Source organism: Thamnophis elegans, chromosome 1 (assembly GCF_009769535.1).
Source record: "Thamnophis elegans isolate rThaEle1 chromosome 1, rThaEle1.pri, whole genome shotgun sequence".
NCBI lineage: Eukaryota > Metazoa > Chordata > Lepidosauria > Squamata > Colubridae > Thamnophis > Thamnophis elegans.
This window is the reverse complement of record NC_045541.1, coordinates 145,643,765-145,668,240: the sequence shown is the minus strand read 5'-3', so window position 1 is coordinate 145,668,240 and position 24,476 is coordinate 145,643,765. Positions and strand designations below refer to the sequence as shown.

The following is a 24,476-nucleotide window of genomic DNA, read 5'->3' as shown; positions in this document are numbered from 1 at the left end:
TAATATTCCAATTTTATCCAGACTCATAGCGTATTATAACTTTCTAAGATCAAAATGGTCACCACAATGTAAAAAAGATGTGGAGACTCTAGAAAGAGTGCAGAGAAGAGCAACAAAGATGAGTAGGGGACTGGAGGTAAAACATAGAAAAACAGTTGCAGGAACTGGGTATGTCTAGTTTGATGAAAAGAAGGACTAGGGGTGACATGATAGCAGTGTTCCAATATCTCAGGGGCTGCCACAAAGAAGAGGGAGTCAAGCTATTCTCCAAAACACCTGAGGGCAGGACAAGAAGCAATGGGTGGAAACTAATCAAGGAGAGAAGCAACTTAGAACCAAGAACTCTCCTGACAGTTAAAACAATCAGTGGAACAAATTGCCTCCAGAAGTTGTAAATGCTCCAATACTGGAAGTTTTTAAGAAACGATTGGATAATCTTTTGTCTGAAGTGATGTATAGTTTCCTGCCTAAGCAGAAGGTTGGACTAGAAGACTTATAACTATTCTATTCTATTCTATTCCTATTCCTAGTGAATTTAGGGGTTAAGAACCTCCAGTAAGTGGACGAATAAGGATGTATCAGCATGTCAATATCAAGTGCATGCGGAGTCTTCTCGTATGGATCCAGAGTAGTTGAGCCGTAAGCCTTAATTTAAATCAATTTAATTATTGCTAAAATTTAACAATAACACAAACCTAATAAGGCACACCGAAGAAACAAGCACACATATTGGTCCCCGATTGAGTTGGTATTCATAATGACCGCTTACTGCAAGTAAGCAGTAAGCTCCCACTGGCCAATAGGAAACACAGGCGTGACCTCGTGACATAAAACTACATTTCCCAGAAGGCAAGACTATTACCCGAGAGGCAGTCCCTTCTTAAAGAAACAGTATTTAATTCCTAGACTAACAATACCCTTTAGACAGCACAGTTCCCGTCCAGGGAAAGGGGGAAACTGCCGCACAATCGCTAGCGCGTTTGTCCCAATTCGCGTTCGCCGTCTATTATGGAAGCGATGTGGATCTTTTGCCAACTCTTGCTGGCTGTGCCGCTTTTGCTGTTGGGCCTCTACTGTTGCTACATTAAAGTAGTTCATGTAAAGTACGATTACATCCCCGGCGCCCCAAGGGCGAGGTAAGAGCAGCTGCGGACGGCAGGGTTGATACTCGCTCAGCTCCCTGAACCTTCCCCAAGGCTTTGAAATTTACTCCTCCGTCTACGAGCTCGGGAAGGCAGACTCCCCCCCACGTGGATCGGCTAGCTGACAGCCCATAGTCGGCTGCTGTAATTCAAGAGTTGCGCGCTGTGCACCACCATCACGTCGATCGCTGAAAACAGTAACAGAGTTGGAAGGGTTCTTGGAGGTCATCTAGTCCAATCCCCTGTTCACGCAGACGACCAGTACTAGGGATTCGAACCGCCGAACTGCCGATCTTTCTGATCGACAGGTTCAGTATCTTAGCCACTGAGCTTGTCTTGATATTCTCTGAGCCTTGATACTTGGTTGTTTTCTGGCAGACGTTTTACTACCCAAACAGTGGAACGGCTTTCCTTTTTATCGGAGGCTTTTAAGAAGAGTCTGGGCAGCCACTTGTCTGAAACGGTATAGCAAAGGGTTGGACTAGAAGATCTCTAAGGTCCCTTCCAATTATGTTGTCTCAAAGGTGCTTTTTCAGGAGACAACTGCACTTTCTTGCCCCCCCCCCTTTGAAGATGTTTCTTTATCCAAGGAGCTTTTTCAGCTCTGACTGGATTCAGTCATCCAGTCAGAGCTGCTTGGATGAGAAGCAAAACATTTCAAAGGAAAAAAAAAACAAATAAGAAAGTCCAGTTGCTTCCTAAAAAGCATCTTTAGGAAACCTTAATTGAGAATCTCTGCAGACTTTCCAACTTTGATACTCTATTATTATTATTATTATTATTATTATTGTTGTTGTTGTTGTTGTTGTTGTACAATTGTATCACAGCGGCCAGTTGTTTCGCCGGATTTGGCATTGGTTACTAGTCGGGCCCCACCCAGGGGCCTAGGACGTCGTAACGTATTTTCGTAATATGCGTGCAGATCCAAGCAGTGCGGCTTTTTGCATTTGACTGATGGTGATTTTGTCAATTTTTAACTGTTTTAAATGTAATTCCAGTGCTTTTGGAATAGCACCCAGTGTGCCAATTACCACTGGAATTACCACTGCTGGTTTGTGCCATAGTCGTTGAATTTCGATTTTTAAGTCCTGGTATCTTGCGATTTTTTCATGTTCCTTCTCGGCAACCCTGCTATCACCTGGTATTGCGATGTCTATGATTGTGACCTTATTTTTCTCAACCAGTGTGATGTCTGGTGTATTATTATTATTATTATTATTATTATTATTATTATTATTATTATTATTTTATTATTATTATTATAGTCTAGTGCATGTGACGCTAGACATTACCATTGATGATGCTACTTAGTTTGGGTAATAAAACATCTGCAAGAAAACCTCAGAGAGCATCAAAGACCCCTCATTTCAACCATGAGCTCTAAATATTCTCCTTTAATGAAAATCCAGAAGCAAAATCCATCCGCATCACTCCTCTCTGCATCTTTATGGTCTCCCTACAGGAGCACCCTTTGCAGGTTATTCAGAAAAGTTACTCTATTTCCACACTCCACTCATTTCTCCCACTTTTTTTCTTTTGCACATTTTGATAACCAACATTCATCTGCTAGCAGATGTTATAGCCTTGCCTCAAATGTCCAGAAGTATTCATTTATGTACAAAATCAAAGAATATTTTCAGATTGTTTCACTCTGCTTTTTGCTTTGTGGACGATCATTTTTAGTCTTATATTATGACATAAAACAGATGTGGTGTAGGCGTTAAAGCACTAGGCTAGAAACTGGAGACTGAGTTCTCATCCCACTTCAGGCACAAAGTCAGCTGAATAGTTGTCAGTCTCTTTCAGTTGATAAGAAGGAGGTCAGGAAAAACCACTTCTGAAATCTTGCCAAGAAAACTGTTCAGTTACCAGGAAGACCGGCCAGCAGGTCTTCGCAGGCGCGGAGTGTTGGAAAACGGCCTGAAAAAAACGGCCTGAAAATGGCTGCCAAAACAGCCCAAAATGCCCCCAAAACAGGCATGTGTGTGCTGATCAGCTGGTCTTCGGATTTTCGGTGCTCTGACATGCGTACACATGCACAGGCATGCACACACATTACAGTTTAGGCTCTTGGTGCCGAAAAGGTTCGCCTGCACTAGGAAAATATATTAAGGAAAAATAAGACAATTGCTTACTTAGTTTAATCACTTTTTGTTTGTTTGGAAGCTTTCACTATAACCCACTGGATTTTTTTTTCCTGTGATGAAAGAAATGTCCTTCTGGGTTCAGCTCCAAGAGGGGAAAAAGACACTGGAGACATGGTGTCTTGGAAAGATGGTTTATTGGTGGACAGGGCCACATGGCTTGAGTCCTGAACAGAAAAGATGATCACATGCTTCAATGTTGGTGGAGAAAAGAGAAGGAAGGACTGAGATGCTGAGTCCCTGGTTTTATGCCCTCTCTGGCCTTTGATTTTGATCTTGTATTCTGATTGGTTGTCAGACTCCCATGGGGCCATGCAGGGGCAACTCTCTAGGCTGCGTTTTGAATCCAGGTTTCATTGAGTTCTCAGATGCCATGTGGTGAGTTGGGTAAAATGCCAATATTATCATGCCTTAATCCCATCCCCATGGAGCTGAAGTGGAGAACTCTTTGTTATGTAAAGGGTCTAGCGTGGCCTTTTTAATGGCCCATTTCCAAAGTGGGGATGGGCAGGAAGCTACAGGAAGCTATTCTGTCTCTTAAAACATGTTTCTTTCTTTTCACATCCAGAGAAATATTCTGCCTTTTCAATATTTCCTAGGATATTTCATTATTTCAGGGAGAGGGCTGGGTGATAACTTCCTATACCTGATAAAAATTTCTATTTCACCTTTTACTCTTCTGATCAGAAACAACTTCCAGAATCCATATGGTAGCTTCTTTGTTTAAAACACCATGGCATGGACCTCTCCAGACAAAATCTGGTAGTTGGGTGTTCTTTTAAAATTCAAGCAGCAAGGAATTTGTTGAAGCTGGAACTGATCAACCAAAAAGCCATCACCATTTGCATCGTTAGATTATGAAGTGATTCACAAGCAGCATATTTTAGGAACTGATTTGAAACTATTTCTTTAGCAAACTAGTACCTATTAAGTACCATTGTCTGGTAACAGAACCCATTGATTTTATTCTTTCTTGACTTCTGGGGATAGCATGGATCTTCATGTGCTCTAACATGGGCTGTATTGTTTGCATTTTTCTACGTTCTTTTTCCTGGGGCTCCTCCCCATGTAAATCTGCTTGCCTGCAGTTCCATCTTTTTCTGTGGAAAAAAAATGTACCATGTCAGTCTTGTTATGCATTTTACTGTGAAATAGCTTTATGGAACTTAATAACAATCTCCATTCTGTCCTTCCTTCTCTTGCAGTATTTTCTTTTTTGATTGCAATGTATACATTTAAAACCTTGGCTTTCTCCCCCCTCCCCCCCCAAATATTACAGTTTTTTCTTTGGTCACTTGCCAATCTTGTGGAGAATGTGGAAAAATGAGAAACTGATTCATGATCTTTTTCTAAACTGGTAAGTTCTTTTTTGAAAAAAATCACATCACTTGAAATTATTTTATTATTTTTATATTATTTTGAATTACACTAATTGAGATCCATGCTGCTTCTTCATAGATCTCAATTACCTGTATTTTGAGTTCTAAGCCTCCATTTGGATTTGTTAAACCTGCATTTATAAAATAGTAAAAATAGTATATAAAAATAGTATATAAAAATAGTAATTTAGAAAAACCATAATCAATAATCACCTGATAAAATGAAATACAGGTAGTCCTCACCTTACAACACTGCATTTTGTGACCGTTTGAAGTTACAACGGCACTGAAAAAAAGTGACTTATGACTGTTTTTCACACAACCGTTGCAGCATCCCGATGGTCATGTGATCAAAATTCAGGCCCTTGGCTATTTATATTTATGACAGTTGAAGTGTCCCGGGGTCATATGACCTCCTGACAAGCAAAGCCAATAGGGAAGCCAGATTCACTTAACAACTGTGATACCAAATTAATCACTGTAGTGCAGTGTTTCTCAACCTTGGTGACTTGAAGTCCACAGGACTTAAAGTCACCAAGGTTGAGAAACACTGCTGTAGTGATTCAGTTAACAATTGTAGCAAGAAAGGTTGTATAATGGAGCAAAACTCACTTAACAACTGTATTGCTTAACAATACACATGTTGGGCTCAGTTGTAGACGTAAGTCGAGGACTACCAGTACTAATAAAAAATATCCTGGGATTTGACTGGAAGTTCCTCAGCAAGACAGACGGGGGAGGTGAGAGCTCTGAAGAGCCTCACATGAACTCTGTCTGACAAACCAATGCCGAGATCCTTTTGGATCAGAACCTCCCTAGGGGTGGTGGTGAAGAAGGGGCAGCGTCTCATCAGACCCAGAGGGAGTGTAACAGGTCCCTTGTAGGTAGGAGATTTGCCCTCTGAATCAACATTGGGGGAGGCAGCATGGCAATATGGCTGCACAAGAAGCTGCTGGCTTCTGGACAAAGCATCTGAGCAGGAGCATGCAGGAGATGGGATGTAAAGCCTGGTAAGAAGATTTAATTAACCAACAGACATAAATCAGAATTTGGAAAAGGCAAAGAACCTTATGAGTATAAATAATATTGATGGACAGATCGGGATTTTGGCAGAAAGAAAGAAGGAGGGAAAATGGAGGTTTAAACCACAAGCCCAAAAAGAACTACTTGCTTTAAACAGTTTGGAGACAGAAAGGAGAAAACAGAGAAGTGACCAACCCATTCAAACACAAACTTGGAAATTGGATTTGGATTGGAAAAGATTGTGTCTTTAAAAGAGATTAACTGATAATTGTGATAATTCGGAATTTTACAAAGGAATGGAAGAATAGCAATAGCAATAGCAGTTAGGCTTATATACCGATTCATAGGGCTTTCAGCCCTCTCTAAGCGGTTTACAGAGTCAGCATATTGCCCCCAACAACAATCCGGGATTGTTATTTAAAGGCAATTAAGGGTAAGCTAAGTTAAGATATGGAAAAATGGAAGGGGAATATGAAATATACTTATAATGGAAAATTATTGAGATTATAAAGACAAAACTACAAATTTGGGGTGTGTAATGATGTATAACTATCTAAATATAATGATAAGAATAGCTGGGAATTGTAACCAGGTCTATATCCGGGCCAAAAATAGGTGTGTGTGTGTGTGTGTTAAGAATATAATTTCTATATATGTATACTTTTTTCCTTCTTTCAAAAAAGGAGGAGGATATATGTTAAAATTAAAGATGCATATTGAAATGGAATTATAAATACCATCAATATAAAATGGAGCTCGCTCAGAGGCTGAAATATACCAAGTAAATGAGATGAAGAGTGTGAAGTAGAGGAGAGAGGTAAGGGAAGAAGAGAGGCTTAGGAGAGGGTGGGGTGAATAGGAGGAGAGAAAGAAGGAGTGGAAAGGGTAGAGAGGAGAAGGAGAGAGGAAGGGGAAGTAGAGAAGAGAAGGATGACATAGGGAAGAAAGGAGGTAGGGAGGAGGAGGAGAGAGGGAGTAGAAAGTGATGGATAGGGTATAAATATGGTGTATGTAGAGCAGAAGAGCCATTAATAGTTTTTGGGGGTTGATGGTAAGATGAAGTGATGTAAACATTTAACAATATAATATAATACTGGTTATGTTAACAGTATACATGTGGTTATTCGTTATGAAAATGAAAAAATAAAAAACTTTTTAAAAAAATATCATCCTTAAAGAAATTGTCATCCTTAAAGAAACAATACTTGAATGTGATGTAATTTAGTGTTTCAGGATTTATAAATATATAAATACTAAAAAATCTTTTTGCTAACTAACATTTTTGCATTCATAGGGCTGAGAAATATGGACCAGTTGTACGTTTTAATGCTTTTCATAGAGTCGCGTTACTAATATTAAGTCCTGAAGGAGTGAAGGTATGTGAAAGTTGAGCATTCTTTTGCAGTTTGCTTCAAAACTGATATGACAGGCATAAGTACTCTGCAGTCAGGGTTGTAACTGTTAATTGAATCCCAAGTTAGGCAAGGCAAATTCCTGACAGTTTCTCATAACCAAAGTCAGTAAGTGAGACTTCCATAGAGTGTGCAAGAGATGTACTGTAGTTTGGAAGGAGCAGCAGGAGTGCAGGTGGTGCAGGAGTGATGTGAGGGTCAGAGAGGTACTGAGACTGTAAGGCTTATACAAAAGGCACGAGAGAGGCTGTTCAAGGGTGTGAGGAAAAAACCAAAAGGGTTGAGGAGGATGGAGGGCAGTCTGTGAAGGTGCACCAGAGGCTCAGGGTTTGTGGGTGCGGGTCGGGAAAAGTGTGAGGGAAATGTGGATAAGGCCAGGGTGCGTGCAAGGGAGTGCATGAGAGGCACTGGTTGGGGAGGGTGCATGAGGATTTGAGAGGGATATATATACGTTGGGGGGGGGGGATCTAGCGGTGAAGCTCTCACCTCACAATAGGAGGCTGTGAGTTCAATCCTAGGTACAGGCAGATATTTCTCTGGGCACAATGAGAATATATCTGCTGGACAAAACTCCACATTGGCTACAGGAAGGCCATACAGCCAGTAAACATTCTGCTAGCTCCATTCTGTTGCCCACGCTCAGTAAAGGACTTATCAGAAGAATTTAATTTTAGGAATACCTGATGTCACCACAGTATTCAAAGGACCCAAAGATATTTAGCCGACTTTGCAACGTGTTTGGTGAAAGGTAAGCTAAAGCAAAATTATATATGACATTAAAATGCATTAATGGTTGATCAGAAAAATCTTCTAATTCCCAAGATTGCTCTGTCAAAAGTCTTCAATAAAAATTATTTAAATTGGAATTACTATTTAATCTCAATGTGAATTACTGAAGTACATTATATTGATGAAAAACAAATTCTGAAGTGCTGGTTTACCTGGGAAATTTCACCCAACAATAAGGTGAAACCAAGGCCCTGAGCAGGCAGACTAAGGCCTCTAAATTTTGGATCAATAAGGCACTATAGAAGATTGTCATGGTCAGCAGCATTCAAAATTGTGAACTTATTTCTGTTGACTCAGTAAAACGGATTCATCTCTTATTTTCCAGTGAAAGTTTTGTACTGTATGTATTGTCCATCCAGATTCGTTCTGTTCCTGACTTGAAATGAATTAAGATAAAAGATAAAGATCTTTTATCTTTATTTATGTTATTGTAATTTCTTTGATTGTTGTGAACCACCCTTAGTCATTAAGAGTTGAGCAGCATACGAGTTTAATAAATGATTTCCATTGACACCCACTACTGCCAAATTGCAATTATTACTATGGCTTCCACTTAATGTTAGTTTGTGTTGTAACCTGCTGGCGGCCAGCGGAGCTGGCAACAGAGTCTGACAGTGAGGAAGTTGGGGAGGAACATGGGCCAGTCCTTGGGGCTGAGGAAAGCTCTGCGTCGGAGGCAGAGAGGGAGTTAGACAGCAGTGAGGCAGAGGAACAGCTGGAGCCTGTTTTCAGTGTGCACATGCGCAGAGCTGCCAGAAGACAAGAACAACTAAGAAAGCAGGGTTGACTTGGGCATAAAGCCACACCTTGGAGGTGATTGGCCCCTCCCATAGGAAACAAAAGAGGAGTGAACAGGGTGTGGGCTTTTGCAGGAAACAATTTGTTTGGTCGTTTCAAGAGTGGAAAGTTCTGTTTGTGATTATAAGGGACTCTGTGTCAAGTGTTGCCTTGCCCTGCATTTGGAAACTAGTTATATGGCAGCTCGCCAAGCGAGATAAGGTTCGTGTTAATAAATATTCCTCTGAAAGACTGTTTGCTAAGCCTTGCTGACTGTGAATGAAAAGAATTCACAATTGTGTAAATAAAAGATGTTTTGATGGAACCCAGGCTTTGCTTCATGTTTTTGAGGAGCCTAGGTCAGAACAATTTGCCAGATTATGCTGAGAGGAAGCCAGCATGTAAAAAGGAAATTAAACTCCTTGGCATACCATTTTTGCCCCAAACATGATTTTTGGGCAGAATAGGTTATTGAAACTGGATGAAAAGCACTACGTACAAGATTATTTTTTCCTCTCCTTTTTCAGATTTTTAGGGAATGGCTTGGAAACCGATCTTGACTACAATCATTGGCACAAACAACGAAAAATTATGGACTCAGCATTCAGTCGAAAGTAAGTGGGGGGAGGAAATGTCTTGGAATAGGTTGATATTTTTTTAGAGATGTCATTTCAAATAGAATTAATCACTGTACATAATTCTGGCTAGAGAATTTTTATTCTCATATTGTATTCCTCTGTTCCTATATGATTAAATCTATGTGAATATTCAAATACATAAATGTTGTAGGAGGGTAGATAAGATGGGAGACATTCGTATATTAATTTATTTATTTAATGGACACAAGGATATCCTTGTGTCCTTTATTAAATAAAATTGCAATATATGCATCTCTGGAGATTCTCAGTCATCCAGGTCATGGTTGTCCCAAAGGTGTTTTTTTCAAGAAGCAACTGAACTTTATGGTTTTTCTTTGAAGACATTTCGTTTCTCATCCAAGAAGCTTCCTCAGCTCTTCAAAACCTCTTCAACCCCCCCCCCCCAAAAAAAAACAAAAGTCCAATTGTGTCTTCAAAAGAACACCTTTGGAGTATATGTGTAATTATGTGTACATTATGTCTTATCTCTCTTGACTTGAGTTATAAATCTCTCTTTCTGTACACAAGAAAAGCTCTTTTGAAAGCAACATATCTTTCATTGCACAGTTACTTGATTGGTTTTATGGAGATCTTTAATGACCAAGCAGAAGACCTCATGAAAGTGCTGAATGAAAAAGCAGATGGAGAGAAGGAAGTGGATATGATGAGCCTGTTCAGACGGTTGACCCTGGACATCATTGCAAAGGCAAATGAATTCCTTTTTCCCAGTAAAATAAGAAAATATCTCTAATGCAGAGGCCAGTGCATGGCCATAATCAAAAGCTTCACAATATGGTAGTGACAATATGGTTCACAAAAAAGCAAAGGGCTGGGGAAGATTCATGTTTTACCTCACTAGGTAGTTTTATCTGAATGCAGCTTTGCAATTGGTTGCAAATAGCTAGCATCTGGTAAGGTAGGCACTGTTTACAAAAATGCATGCCATATTATATATAGAGCTTGTTTTTCTATATCCTTTGCTTAGTTGCAGAGTTTTACATTACTGTATTGAACTATTGCTGTCTAAGGTTGCTATTCTCAGAAGCAAGCAACTATAAACAAAGATATCTCATCCTGCTCATTTTTCTCAATATTATCAGGTGGCATTTGGCCTGGAACTAAACACTCTACACTGTGACCAAACACCTTTTCCTCATGCATTTACCATGGTCATGAAGGGGGTGAGCAAGGCACGAAACCCATTTTTCCAGGTCAGTACAGACTTTTCTCTTCCCCTTTTCAAAGCTGTCTTGTTGTTGATCAAATGTAGATGCGGCCTTCACTCAATATTTTGGCCTTTACTTGTCCATAATGCAATCAGCATAAGTCTCCAATCAGAAATTCCATCAGTGAGAGCCAAGAAATACTGTTGTCTATTTTGCTAGAGCAGGTTGTTTTGATCAGTTCCTTGCTGAATGGTGAAGCTGATACTCTATGCAATTGCCGTATTTTTCGGATTATAAGACGCACCTTTTTCCCTCAAAAAAGAGGGTGAAAACCTGGGTGCGTCTTATACACTGAATGCAGCATTTTTAACCTCCCGAAACCGTACCCCATTCACAAAAATGTACGTGCAGAGTGTTTGGAAGGCCTGCAAAGTGCTCCTGGAGGCTGGGGAGGGCAAAGAGGGCAAAAACAGTCTCCAGGAACACTTTGCAGGCCTCTCAAACTCTCTGCATGCCCTGCTTTTCACAAAAAATGCAGTGTACAGAGAGTTTGGGATGTCTTCAGAGTGCAAAAACTTTTTTTAAAATTTACCACTTCAAAATCTTGGTGTGTCTTATACTGCAGTGCGTCTTAAAATACAGTATATTACCAGTCCTGTTATACCTAGGGTTGGCTTTGCTTGCTAGAAAGGTACATCTCGGAGGTGCCACCTTAGAGAAATTAGGCTAGCTGCACTGTAGTAAAAATGGAGAACAAAACTTGTTAAGTTCATGATTGAAGATATATAATTAAAAATAGCAGTCTTCCAATATTTCAGGGGCTGCCAGAGAGGGAATTAACCTATTCTCCAAACTACCTGAGGGCCAGACAAGAAGTAATGTTTGGAAATTTATCAAAGAGAGATCCAACCTAGAACTAAGGAGAAATTTCTTCACAGAACAATTAAATCAGTGGAACGGCTTGCCTTCAGAAGTTGTGGGTGCTCCATCACTGGAGATTTTAAAGAAGAGATTGAATAGCCATTTGTCCAGAATGGTATAGGGTCTTCTACTTGAGCAGAGGGTTGGACTAGAAGATCTTAAAGGGCCCTTCCAACTCTGTTATACTGTTACTGTAAGTGTGTGCTTTTGTATTTATGGAGTAAGAGAGGATATGATATCAGAACTGCAAAGGAGGCCGTTGCGGTATAAGGTGAAGGAGAGTTCACAGACTAAGAAAATTTTTTATTCTGATCTAGCAACAAGCACATTGTAACTCAAAAATTTGGCCAGTATTTTGGGGTGAATTGCGGTCTGATTGATTATGTCCTATTAAGTCATTGCTGATTCTTAATGATCATATAGAACAGTGGTTCTCAACCTTCCCAATGCCATGACCCTTTAATACAGTTCCTCATGTTGTGGTGACCCTCAACCATCAAATTGGTGTCTTGGTTCCTAAGACCATCGAAAATATGTGTTTTCCGATGGTCTTAGGCGACCCCTGTGAAAGGGTCGTTTGACCCCCAAAGGGGTCCTGACCCACAGGTTGAGAACCGCTGATATAGAAAGATTGTGATGATGTTCCTGAGTTAGCCTTTCAGTTCTTCCAATGATGCCCCCCATCGGCACTATAATTGAGTCTATTAACTTTGATGCTAGTCCTCCTTTTCTTCCCTTTCCTTTTCCCAAATTTATAGCCTTCCTAAGAGAGCTACATTTTTGCATAATGAGGATCTGGCTGGACTGGAAATGTATCTAAATTAATTATGTGTGATTGGTCCAGACACAGACTATCTGATGTATGCACAAAATAGTTTGCACGCTGAGTGCTTTGGACATATCTAATAAGAAACAAAGAATGGGAAAACAAGAGTGTAGAAAATTCTGTATGGGAAGCATTTATATGTCCAGGTCTACAAATCCCCATCCTATATTAAAATTATGTATTTATAAAGTTCTCTAATGCAGTCACTATTTCTGACTAGGTAATGTTTTGTGGGAATTGTCTGTTTTTCCTTAACTAGAATTTAACCATGTATTTAGACTTTAGCAATCACAATTCATGCTGACAGTCTCTTAATAATAATGTTAAAGAATACCCTCTTATGATGATTTTTGTTATTTCCTTAGTATCTGCCGGGGAATAGAAAAGAGATACAGGAGGTTCGTGAAAGTCTCAGATTGCTACGTTGCACTGGAAAGGAGTGTATCACACAAAGGCGGAAGGCCATCCAGAATGATGAACCTGTCCCATTAGATATTCTCACCCAGATATTGAAGAGTGCAGGTAGACAATTGTTTTCTGGAAGAAGCTTAATAACTATGCATTTGTCACTTCATGTAATTTCATTTTTCTAGAGAAAGCTGCAATGCATTGGGTTCACATTCTATCTAGAACAGTGTTTCTCAACCTTGGCAACTTGAAGATGTCTGGACTTCAACTCCCAGAATTCCCCAGCCAGCATTCGAGTTGAAGTCCGGACATCTTCAAGTTGCCAAGGTTGAGAAACACTGATCTAGAAGCTTACAGGTGCTGCGCCACAGGCTCCCAAACAATACCTCTTTGGAAGAAACTCATTTTATGGATGGATTATACCATGAGAATTTCTTCTTTGAAAGACAATTAATCAGTAGCAGAAAACCTGAGATCCAGGAAAAGCAGCTCAATTCACTAAGTGAGACAAACAACGATGTTTGGACCAAAGGAAAGTTATAAAGAAAATTCAAAATACATGATTGGGGAGATCACGTAAACAAGCAAACCAGCTAAGTATGAGGAACAAACAGGGTGAATTAGAAATTCAAGTAAATGAGGGTAGATATGATATTGCTGCCATTACGGAAACCTGGTGGGATGAAACCCACAAATGGAACATACAACTAGGTGACTCATTGGGGGCGATTTTTACCCTCCCAGCCTCCCAAGGCTTTCCTGAAGGCTGGGGAGGGCGAAAACCTGGTGGGATGTGGCCAACCAGAAGTTCGGGAACAAACTTCCAGTTTGCCCATTGGCCTGTTTTTCGCCCTCCCCAGCCTCCGAAGGCTTTCCTGAAGCCTGGGGAGGAGGAAAATGGCTTCCCCTGGACCGCCGAAAGGCCAAAAATCAGCTGGCCAGCACGTGCATGTCTGCCAGAGCTGACGACTGGCATACCAGCAAATATGGCTCCCCGTGCCACCTGTGGCATGCGTGCCATAGGTTCGCCATCACGGCTTATGGGGAAGAGGGAAAAAAACCCTATTATATACTTTCTCAGTTTTTCATACATTCATGGGAATAGAGAGATCTACTGTTTTGCTTAGTGCAGAATTGTTTACATACTTGCTACTTTTCCAACTTTACAATACATGAATATTTCTGTCGCAAAAGTTGAACAGATCTGTTGCCTTCAATTTTTGGTCAGTTGATGGTCGCTGGAGGCTGGCTCAAGCAGCCAAACATTTAGTTGTGCCACCAATTCAGTCGCAGGATGATTTGGTGAAACAAACTCACATGGTGAAACATTCACGGATTTAAATATATATATGTTCCGAAGGAAGAAATTGAAAAAAGCAGGATGCTGCAAGAAGAAAGATGGAAAGGTAGCAGCACAATAGCTGGCACAAGAGATCATCACCATTTTGTGCCAGTTGATTCAAATATGATTTCTGTCAGCAAAGTTTCAAATGACACAATTAACTTTGTGATCAAAATGTCCAATACCATCTATCCGAATTTAAAATTGGCTGACATATAGTATTTCCCGATTGTTATTTTGCCTGCATTTATGCCAAAAATGGTGTGTAGGCCACATCGTGGAAATTTCAATTGAACAAAATAATGCGTTGGTAACATTTATGCATCCATGAGACTCTGCTCATTCATTTTATTGGCCTGAAAAACAAGATGTTTGTTGGGTTCCAGAACCACATCTTATCTGTGTGCTTTCAGCAGCTTCAGTTACATCGTCAGAATCAATTCCCAGAAGCGACGCTAAAGAACATGGCACATAAATTCAATAATAAATAAGCAATTGTTGGAATTTGGCAGTTCATATAAACAGTATGGACTTCAGCTTGGGAACCATATAAGTTACCCATTTTAGGCTTGGAAACCTAGGATAAGCTGCCCAATTGTTGGCTTGGGAACTGGACACATACACACACAAGGAAGAAACCAAACTACAGGCTTGGGATCCTGAACCAAGAAACACACCTATGGCTGGTATTGCATGGCTTTTGGGCATGCCCCCTATGGTGATGGGGTTGCTGGGTCAAGTGCCTAAACTGGTAGTGACAAAGTCACAATGGACCAATGCAATATAATAGTACTAATGATGTCTATATAAAACAAACAAGACGAAACAATAATAGAATGCATGTGACATTGCCATACAACTTCCTCAACGTTGTCCCTATTTTTAGGCTTTATATATCAGCAATGAAAAACTAACCCGACTTTTTAGGGAGTTTTGAAACATGCTCTTTCTAACGAGAATGATTTAACAGAGGTCTTTTTTTGTAAAAATGTGATGAACATACTCTACTTTTTGCATTTTTACAAAAACTGTAAACTTTACACTAAATTTGTGAACTATTGGAAAGTAGTAGGAGAATGAAATTTTATATTTGAAAACCTTGTGTTGCTAAGTTATTATGGACAAAGTTTCATGTTTCTCATACCTTTCCTTCCAAAGATATAAAAAGTCAAACAACCTTTTTTTGAGCCCTAGTCATTTTCAGCCAACTTTGCTCCAACTTATCTAGATGGAGATCGCTCATGAAAATGTTTTTATTATTTTGTGTAATGGAGCAGAACAAGTTGTACAAGATAGCCAAGATTTGTTTCTCTAAACAAAATATTTCCAGAGATATTCTGCCTCAAAGTTTCTGAACCCTCAGGGTCACACTGTAAAAGGCTGCAATATGGGGTCAAACAAATGACTCTCTCTCCGCAAGTATTGATCGGCAAATGTAACACTTTAACAATGTTCATTGGGGATGTGTGTGCAAGTTCACACCATATTTCATTGAAATCTGTGATGGTCGAACTGGGCACTTTTCTGAAATCAGACCACTTGACATGGAATGACCCTTTAATAAGATTGCATTTTTGTAAATTATTTTGAGAATTATTTTCTGCTTGAGTATATTGCATCTGGAATTAGAATAATAGGAATTAGAATAATAAGTAGAACTGGTTTTATGCATTCTTTTAATATCTCTTCCATTTTGTTCATCTGATATTTTTTTGAGTAGCCCAATTATACTTCCAATAAGTGTTGTATTTTTTTAAATGCTGCTAAACTTGTATTGATATTCTTTAATAGCTTTCATCTTTCCTTTCTTGTCTCTAACAGATCAGGAGGAATCTGATGATGAAAATATGGTAGACAACTTTGTCACCTTTTTTGTGGCAGGTTTGTAAATCTTTTAATTTACAGCTATTCCAATTTAACAAACAAAATGTCTTCCACATGTATTTCAGTACACTGTATATACTTATGAATTGGTGGGAATATGGACAGTAGTTGGCTTGGAAAAGTAAGCTTTTGATTAGAGGCACTAACCTGAAACAAAATGAGCATGCTTGGGGTAAAACGACTTTGGTTGGGCTTGTGACATAGGGGCCAAAAGAGCAGTACTACTCTTAATGTAAGCAGAAATGCTGCATGTGGCACAGGTTCAACTAAGTTGCTCCACAATGGTCCTATCTTACTAGAAAGCACATAGTGGGAGTTCTTTGCCTTCGAATCAGTTTTTACTCTTAACACAACTTTAACCCAATTTTTGAGTTAAGAGATTGTATTATCAATGTCATAAACTAACCATTCCTGGCAATAGTGTTGTCACTCCACTGGAAATGTTTTAAATTGGAGTACTCTTATAATTTGATTACTGTATATACTCGAGTATAAGCCTAGTTTTTCAGCCCACTTTTTGGGCTGAAAAAAGCCGCCTCGGCTTATACTCGAGTCAGTGAAAAATTTGCCCGAAATGGAGGAGAAAAAGGGGCGGGGCCATGCCGCTGGGTGACACTCGTGAATGGCCCAGTGCCCCTGTGAGTTTCCCCTCCCTCTGTGTCAGTTTGCCGCGCAGCGCGCACCGCACCATCCCCCCTCCTCACGTTCTAATGTAATGCAGGGCTGTCTTACGATTCCCCTTCCTCCCCCTCCTGCCGCTCTGCAACGATGTCCCACCTCCTCCTTGTTATGGCAAGCAGCCACATAGCGATGTCCCACCTCCTCTGGTACAGTGATCCAATGATAGGAATCACTGTGCCGTGTGTCATAGGAGGCGGGACATCGCTCCCGCGGCTGCACGGGACATCAGCATCACAGCGGGACATCAGCATCATGAGGTGAGTGAAGTATTTCATTGAATACACCGCTAGTTTACTGTTTTTCTTTGAAATAAATATTCAAAAACATTATTGGTATCTATTTTTATTTTTGAAATTTACCGGTAGCTGCTGCATTTCCCACCCTAGGCTTATACTCGAGTCAATAACTTTTCCAGTTTTTTTGTGGTAAAATTAGGTGCCTCGGCTTATATTCGGGTCGGCCTATACTCGAGTATATACGGTACTTTTAAATTATACCTTTATTTTTTCAGTTAATAAATTGTTATTTTCCATAGGTCACGAGACCACTGCCAGTCAATTATCTTTTACTATCATGGAATTAGCACGGCAGCCAGAAATAGTTGCAAAGTAGGTATGCTGTTGTACTGTTTATTTTTCTGAAATTATATATGATTATTTTTTTTTTGCAGACTGATTATTTTTTTAAAAAGGTTTGGAGCCAATTCAGGCTGCCCTTTGGGTTGTTTAGAATCCCATACTCCTTTCGTCCTACACATGCTTTGCTTTCTGATTGTTGTGATTTGTTGAAAATTGATTACATTTGGAAAGACATACATAGTCTTCATCAGCAACAGAACTATTGGATACATATCTGTGTGGAAGGATGAATTGCCCTGGAACATAAAAAATGTCATGTGAAACTGTTAGTGTTTCCCCCTCTCCCCTGTCAAGGTCTGATGTCAGGTAGGCATATAAAATTGACTATCTGGGCTACTGTATTTTTAGTGATAGAACAAAAGGGGTGGGAGTTAAAACTTCTTAGAATCACTGCAATCTGGTATGCAGACTTTGAAACTATAAGAAGCCAAATAAGATAGATTATAAAAAAGGGGATGTATTTATGTTTGGTAGCAGGTGAGTGTGTGCACATGCACTACATTTGTGTGAGCAGCATGCACGCTTGCCAGTTGCCCACGCAGAACTATCCCGTCCCCCTTGCTGGTCTGCAAAGCCGGAAACATTGAGGAACTCTGCTCTAGAGGAGCTAAATCCACAGAAATCACAGAGCAGAGAGATTGGAGAAGAAGGGATTCTAAGAGAGCAAGCAGACACACAATGGGCTGTTTGTATAATGGAGTCAGGACTGCTGATGCCACCACTTTCCCTTCAATGTGTATCTTTCATTGTGTGCCTTCCATTGTGTGCCTGCTTGCTCTCTTGCAATCCCTGCCCCTTCAGTAAATGTAGATAGAAGCATTGGCTTCTTGCCACTTATGCCAGTGCCAGAAGCAGCATTCCACAAGACCCAACAATGCTGGGCCAGGGCTTAGCCTTCCATACCGCCATCACATCAGACTAGACTGACAACAGGTTTCTCTCTTGCATATATTCTACAACTCACACACATACAGACAAGCAGTGGGGGCTACATCCACTCTGGGATAGTACATACTGCAGGTGTGTGTGTGTGTATGTGTGTGTAACTGCCAATTCCAGGAGATTATAAAGTGATCTTATACACACACACACACACTGCCAATCCCAGCAGAGTATAAATTGATCCTTTATAAAATAAAGGAAAAGGTATGTGAATATGTAAATCTGGTTTGTGTATTTTTTGGTTAGTCCTTGGCATAAAGCAGGTTATCCTCGTGATCAACCCAATTTTGCCACCTTTTTCGTGATGAATATTAGTTAAACGTTGTAGTTACAAAGTGACTGCCATGGTCATTTAGTGAACACCACAGTTGTTAAGCAAAGTACTGGTTTGCTATGGGCACAGTTTTGCCAAAAACCAGAAGCAAATCCATCATAAAATGCGACCATATGGCCAGGGGAAACTGGGACACCTTTACAAGTGACTGTAAAGGTGTCCCAGTTGCCCAGTGCCCAAAGCTTAGTCGTGTGACCACTGGAGAACCCTGACCATCAGAATTTGGAATCTGGGTCATAAGTAGCCCCAAGGTTCGCCTTTGTTTGCCTTTGTTCTTATGCATTCCTCCCCTCTGACAGTCTGCATGGGAGCATAGAACTATGAAGGTAATTAACTATTTTGAACCTTGAAAGGGAGTGGTGGATATGCAGGTATTTACTTATTCACTCGCCTACTTACTGTATGTGTAGACCACCCCAGTCATGAGACTCCAAGCTCTGTACAACAATGAAAACAAATACTGTCATAAATGACTGCTAGTCTCATCAAATAAAGCCTTATCCACCCATTCATAACTTGTCAGTGGGTTTTGTCTAAACCACGTTTCTTCTGCCCTTGCATTTTAGACTTCAGGCTGAAGTTGATGAAGTTATTGGTGTGAAGAGAGACATTGCCTACCAAGATCTGAGGAAACTGGAATATTTAACACAGGTACACTTGAATAATAAACCTATAGTTAATCCAAGATTTTGACCCCGCCTTTCTGTGCTTCTATCCCAATAGTAAGAGTGATAAATTTGCTTCTGAAAGAAAATTGCAAAAATGGATTTTGGCATCATTAAATGCCATGGCAAAGACATACTGGGATTTTGATCCTGTGAAATCTCTATGAGAACATCTAATCACAAAGTGAAATCTTCTCACCCAGTGCTCACCTTTAAAACAATAAGTACATTGTTTTTGCTTAGAATGTTAAATATACATTGTATTGAGACATTATTCTTATGATTATTATGATTATTATTTAGATTTAATGTAAGTGCCCACTCCAGTGCACCCTGGGCAGCTTATCAAAAATATTGTAGGAAATTAAAACAATTAAGAACATTAAAGAAAACAAGACAGCCTGGACCAAAAATAACCATTAAAAGCAAAGCACGATGATTTCTTCACCCTTAAACACATTTATCTTAGACCTTAGGACCACAATTTTCAGGGCTTTATTGAAATCCAGAGAAAGGACAGCTTATATTTCCGGGTGGGGGATGCTATTCAGCATTTACCAGGTGGAACCTGGAGCACACCCACTTCAAATGTATATTGTTTAATGTGTTTCTGTAGCATTATGGTTTTAATTCTTGTAATTTTGCATGATTCCATTTACTGAATTTCACCTGGCCTTCAGATTACTTTTAGTGAAAAGTGGGCAAACAGTTGCAGGATCTTTATGCAATATCATACCAACTATTAAAAGCTGGCTCTTACTTACAGGTCCTCAAAGAAATCCTACGGTTATACCCACCAGTTTCAGGCACTATGCGCTGGACAGAGAAGAAAAATGTAATTGAAGGAATTGAAATTCCAGCAAACACCACCCTATTTGTGAGTCTGTGCAGTCTTCTGCCATATATTCCACTTAAATGATAAAGAGTAGAAAGCAAATGTTATGAATAGATGACTGCTCAATTGTCTACTAATGTCACAAATTGATTTTACATCTAGATTAGGCTCAAATCCATAGTGTTGGAAGGGAATTTTAGAACATTGAATCCAACTCCTGGCTTACTGAAGGGATGGTTGTCTAGCCATCTTTGAATACATCTAGTGAAAGGGAGGCTATAACTGCTCTGGAATATTGATGAATTTTTTCCCCCAACATTCAATTGGAATCTCCCTTCCTATAATGCAAACCCATGTCCCACATTTTGTAGAGGACAACCTTGACTTTTTTGTTGTGACTTCCTTTCACAGTGAAAAGCCATAATGGTGCAGTTGTTAGAATGCAGTATTGCAGGCTAATTCTACTGATTGCCAGCAGTTCGATTCTGACTGGTTCAAGGTTGACTCATTTTTCCATCCTTCCGAGGTTGGTAAAATGAGGTTCCAGATTGTTGGGGGCAATATGTTGACTCTGCAAACCGCTTAGGGAGTGCTGCAAAGCACTTTGAAGCAGTGTATAAGTCTAAATGTTATTGCTATTGTTTTCAGATTGAATACTACTATGATTTATTTGTGAGTTTATTAATTTGTGCACACATACATACACAGGCAGACAGACAGAGTTTCCAAGGACAAGATAATCCTGAAATGAAAATAGCAGCAAGGATTTGTTTAAGACTAGCCCAAAGGCAAGCATTAGAAATTCATTAAAATATGAATTTTCCCGCACCTGTGAACAGCCCGAGTTATTTTCAGGTGACTTTATATTTATCTCTGTCAATGTCCCTCTTCCCTTGACAGTTCAATACCTATATCATGGGACGCATGGATAGATACTTCAAGGATGCTCTAACCTTTGATCCTGATCGATTTAGCAAAGGCAAATCAAGGTGACCTCTGTTTTTAAAATCTTTTAATGTTTGAAATGTTGCAAAATTATCAGAAACTTTTGTGTACAAATCTAACTATTTTTAGAGTCAAGCAGAAAATACCATAAACCTTCTGGAACAAAAGAAAGGATTTTTAAACAGGTTGCTCTAACTTTCTTCAGTAAACATGCCTTTCCTGCATAAGTAATATGAATCGTCATTTGTTTAATGAAATCACTTGATGCTGTCTCCTGGAGCTCGATGAAGCCCTGTTCAGTATATAGGAAGGCCCGTATAAGTCTTTGGGAATAGTAGGATCATTTGATGATAATGTGTGCCATTTATACCAAGTGTTCCACATCTAAGTTGGTGAATGACATTGAGACGTGTGCTTTACTATAGCAGTCCCCAACCTTTGCCTCTTGATGGCCTGGTGGTGGGGAGGGAGAGGGGTCCCTGGTCACCTGAGTGGCGGGCTGGCACACAGCACACATGAGACATGTCCATGCGTGCGCTGCTCAACTTGCACAAGTTGAGCTGTGTGCACATGTACATGTGTGCGGTCTGCCGCAAATAGGCCACAGCCCAGGGGTTGGGAACCCCTCTTTACTAGTTATTTAAGAATTACTGATGGAAATTAGTTTGGGAGGCCTGCTCATCTCTTAAGATTACAAGTAAATATCAGTATTGACAACATTCTGACACATACTGTAGTCATTTCCTAAAACTGAAAATGAGGCTGCTGTTAAAAGTGAGGTAATAGGTAAAATTAGTTTCTAATCCTAATGACTATGCAGTGCTTTCTTCGAGAAATGAAAAATGTAAATATGATTATCCTCACTGCGCAGAAAGCAGAAATAATAGTATTCTTAAAAAATGAAGGGGTGTTCTATAAAACTACATTTCTAAACAGTTCTAGTATCCTTAGATGAATAGCACAACCTAAAAACTTTTCTGCTTCATGTGGTTTCTTCTAGACCTTATTTTTCCTATTTTCCATTTTCGCTGGGACCTCGTTCATGTATTGGACAGTTATTTTCTCAGGTGAGTAAGATACTTGCTTTAAGAATGTCTGCTCCAGTACTAGTATTTGTTCCAGTGGTGGGATTCAAATTTTTTACTACCGGTTCTGTGGTCATGGCTTGGTGGGAGTGGCAGGAGAAGGATACTGTAAAATCTCCATTCCCTCCCAATCAGCTGGGACTCAGGAAGCAGAGAATAGATGGGCCAGTCAGAAGTGATATTTACCGGTTCTACTAACTATTCAAACTTTCCACTACCAGTTCTCCAGAACTGGCCAGAACCTGCTGAATACCACCTCAGATTTGTTCCTTTTAAAAGAGGGGTGGAGAACTTGCATATGCTCCTGATCCATTCTTCCAGTCTCTAGTGCAGGTATCCCCAACCTGTGGGCCATGGTCCACTAGTGGGCTGTGAAAGGTTTGCAACCAGGCCATGAAAACAGCTGGCAAGCACGTGCATGCACACACACATCCTCACTTGTATGAGCAGCAGGTGAGTGAGCGCACACACATTTGATTTGTGTGAGCGGCATCCACCCTTGCCAGCCACTGATGCAGTACATCCCCTGTCCACCCTGCCAGTCCACATAGCCAGAAACATTGAGGAACTCTACTCTAAGCATTTAAATCTACAAAAACGGCAGAGAGATTGGAGAAGGAGGAGTTATAAGAGAGTAAGCAGGCACATAATGGGCTGTTTGTATAATGGAGTCAGGACTGCTGATGCCACCACTTTCTTTTCAATGTGTGCCTTCCATTGTGTGACTGCTTAATCTCTTGCAATCCCTGCCTCTTCAGTGAATGTAGATAGAAGCATTGGCTTCTTGCTAATTATGCCAGTGCCAGGAGAAGCATTCCACAGAGTGCTGGAGTGGAGAAGCTGAAGTGAAATCTTTAGGAGGCAACGAAAAACTTAAGGTGTAGAACTTACTAGTCATCAATTGTGAGCAGCTGCCAGCCAGGTATCCCAGCATTGACGTGATCATTTCTAGGAAAGTGGAGAAAGGAAAAGCAGCCACCAATTATGACCATTAAATAAGGACTATAGATACTGTAGTGTGCTTTCCTTTTCCCCATTCCCCAGGTATTGTATTCCTTTTAAAGCAGTGTTTCTCAACCTTGGCAACTTGAAGATGTCCGGACTTCAACTCCCAGAATTCCCCAGCCAGCGAATGCGAGTTGAAGTCTGGACATCTTCAAGTTGCCAAGGTTGAGAAACACTGCTTTAAAGAAACAAAGGGAATGTAAATTCCTTTTTTAGAACAGGGTTGTAAAAAATTAAGAGAGATTGTCAATACCTATTTCAGTTTTCTGTAAGTCTCAGTCTCTGTTTTGAATGGACCTCATCATTGAAGCCTGGATTGGTCAGATTAACATGCATCTCTTCAGTTTTTGAATTGGGGTTTTAAAAAACTTTATATGTAATTAAAAATTATGAAAGAGGTCAAAATCTAAAGAAGTATTTATTTGATAAATAAAAGACTGGAAGATTAGAGCAGGCATTGAAATCTGTGGCATTCCAGATATTGGTTAAACTCCTTGCAGTCCCCACCAATATGGCCAACAGTAAGGGTTAGGGGAAGCTCTCATCCATGGGCTAATGATTAGTCCCTGAATGAAGAAGTCAAAGTGTGTGTGTGTTTGTGTGTAAAAGTATTAAATCTTTCTTCTTCTTCTTTTGGTTTTTTGTTTTCATGCAAGATGGAAGTTAAAGTGCTGATGGCCAAATTTCTGCAGAGGTTTGAATTTGAGCTGGTTCCACCACAGAGCTTTAAAATTCTAGATATGGGAACTTTGAGGCCACTTGATGGTGTAACATGCAGACTGAAACCACGGCATCATTTTAATTTTTAAACAGAGGACATGTTGTCATTTATGTTCACAATATCTTTTAAACTGAATCAGGGTGTGTTAAAGAGCATTTCAATCAGCAGTTGAAAAGCTGCTTACGATGTTTACATTTGGGTTCATCTGACTACTTTAGATTGTAAAATATAATCTTTATTGTCATTGTACTTAAATACAAGGAAATTAGTAGTAGTTGATTCTCTGTAGCCTGATCATTTATCCAATCCTGTCACTGTTGCTGTTTCAATTGCTCTTAATAATCAATCAGTGGAACAACTTGACTCCAGAAGTTGTGAATGCTCCAACACTGGAAGTTTTTAAGATGATGTTGGATAACCATTTGTCTGAAGTGGTGTAGGGTTTCCTATCTAGGCAGGGGGTTGGACTAGAAGACCCCCAAGGTCCCTTCCAACTCTGTTATTCTATTCTATTCTATTCTGTTCAATAGATGCAAGAGACAAGACAAATAGATGCTTAGAATTAGACTTGGAAAGTACCTTGAGCATCATCTAGACCAGGGTGTCAAACTCGCATTGTCACAGTGGCGTCATATAATGTATCAGGACTCCCTCCCCCTTTGCTAAACCGGGCTTGGGCGTGGCCAGCGCATGACACATCCGTGCTGCAGGTTTGACAGCCCTGATCTAGACCAATCATTTCCTCAATACAAAATCCACTGCAGTATCTTTAAT

The 24,476-nt window shown here is 40.0% G+C and overlaps 1 protein-coding gene across 2 annotated transcripts; it reads left to right on the top strand.

Annotated features, from left to right (window-relative positions):
- The first annotated feature begins 900 nt into the window (after window positions 1-900).
- LOC116520014 (cholesterol 24-hydroxylase) lies at window positions 901-24,118 on the top strand. 2 transcript variants are annotated; one of them, XM_032234151.1, is made up of 15 exons: window positions 901-1,136; window positions 4,566-4,643; window positions 6,983-7,064; window positions 7,775-7,848; window positions 9,194-9,280; window positions 9,872-10,010; window positions 10,405-10,515; window positions 12,583-12,739; window positions 15,789-15,848; window positions 17,068-17,140; window positions 19,013-19,097; window positions 19,878-19,988; window positions 20,847-20,935; window positions 21,892-21,958; window positions 23,638-24,118. In XM_032234151.1, exons 1-15 carry the CDS (start codon window positions 1,009-1,011, stop codon window positions 23,788-23,790), a joined length of 1,494 nt encoding a protein of 497 aa, XP_032090042.1. In that variant the 5' UTR covers window positions 901-1,008; the 3' UTR covers window positions 23,791-24,118. The 2 variants fall into 2 exon arrangements, with proteins under 2 accessions (XP_032090042.1, XP_032090048.1); XM_032234157.1 differs by lacking the exon at window positions 4,566-4,643.
- The last annotated feature ends 358 nt before the right edge of the window (window positions 24,119-24,476 follow it).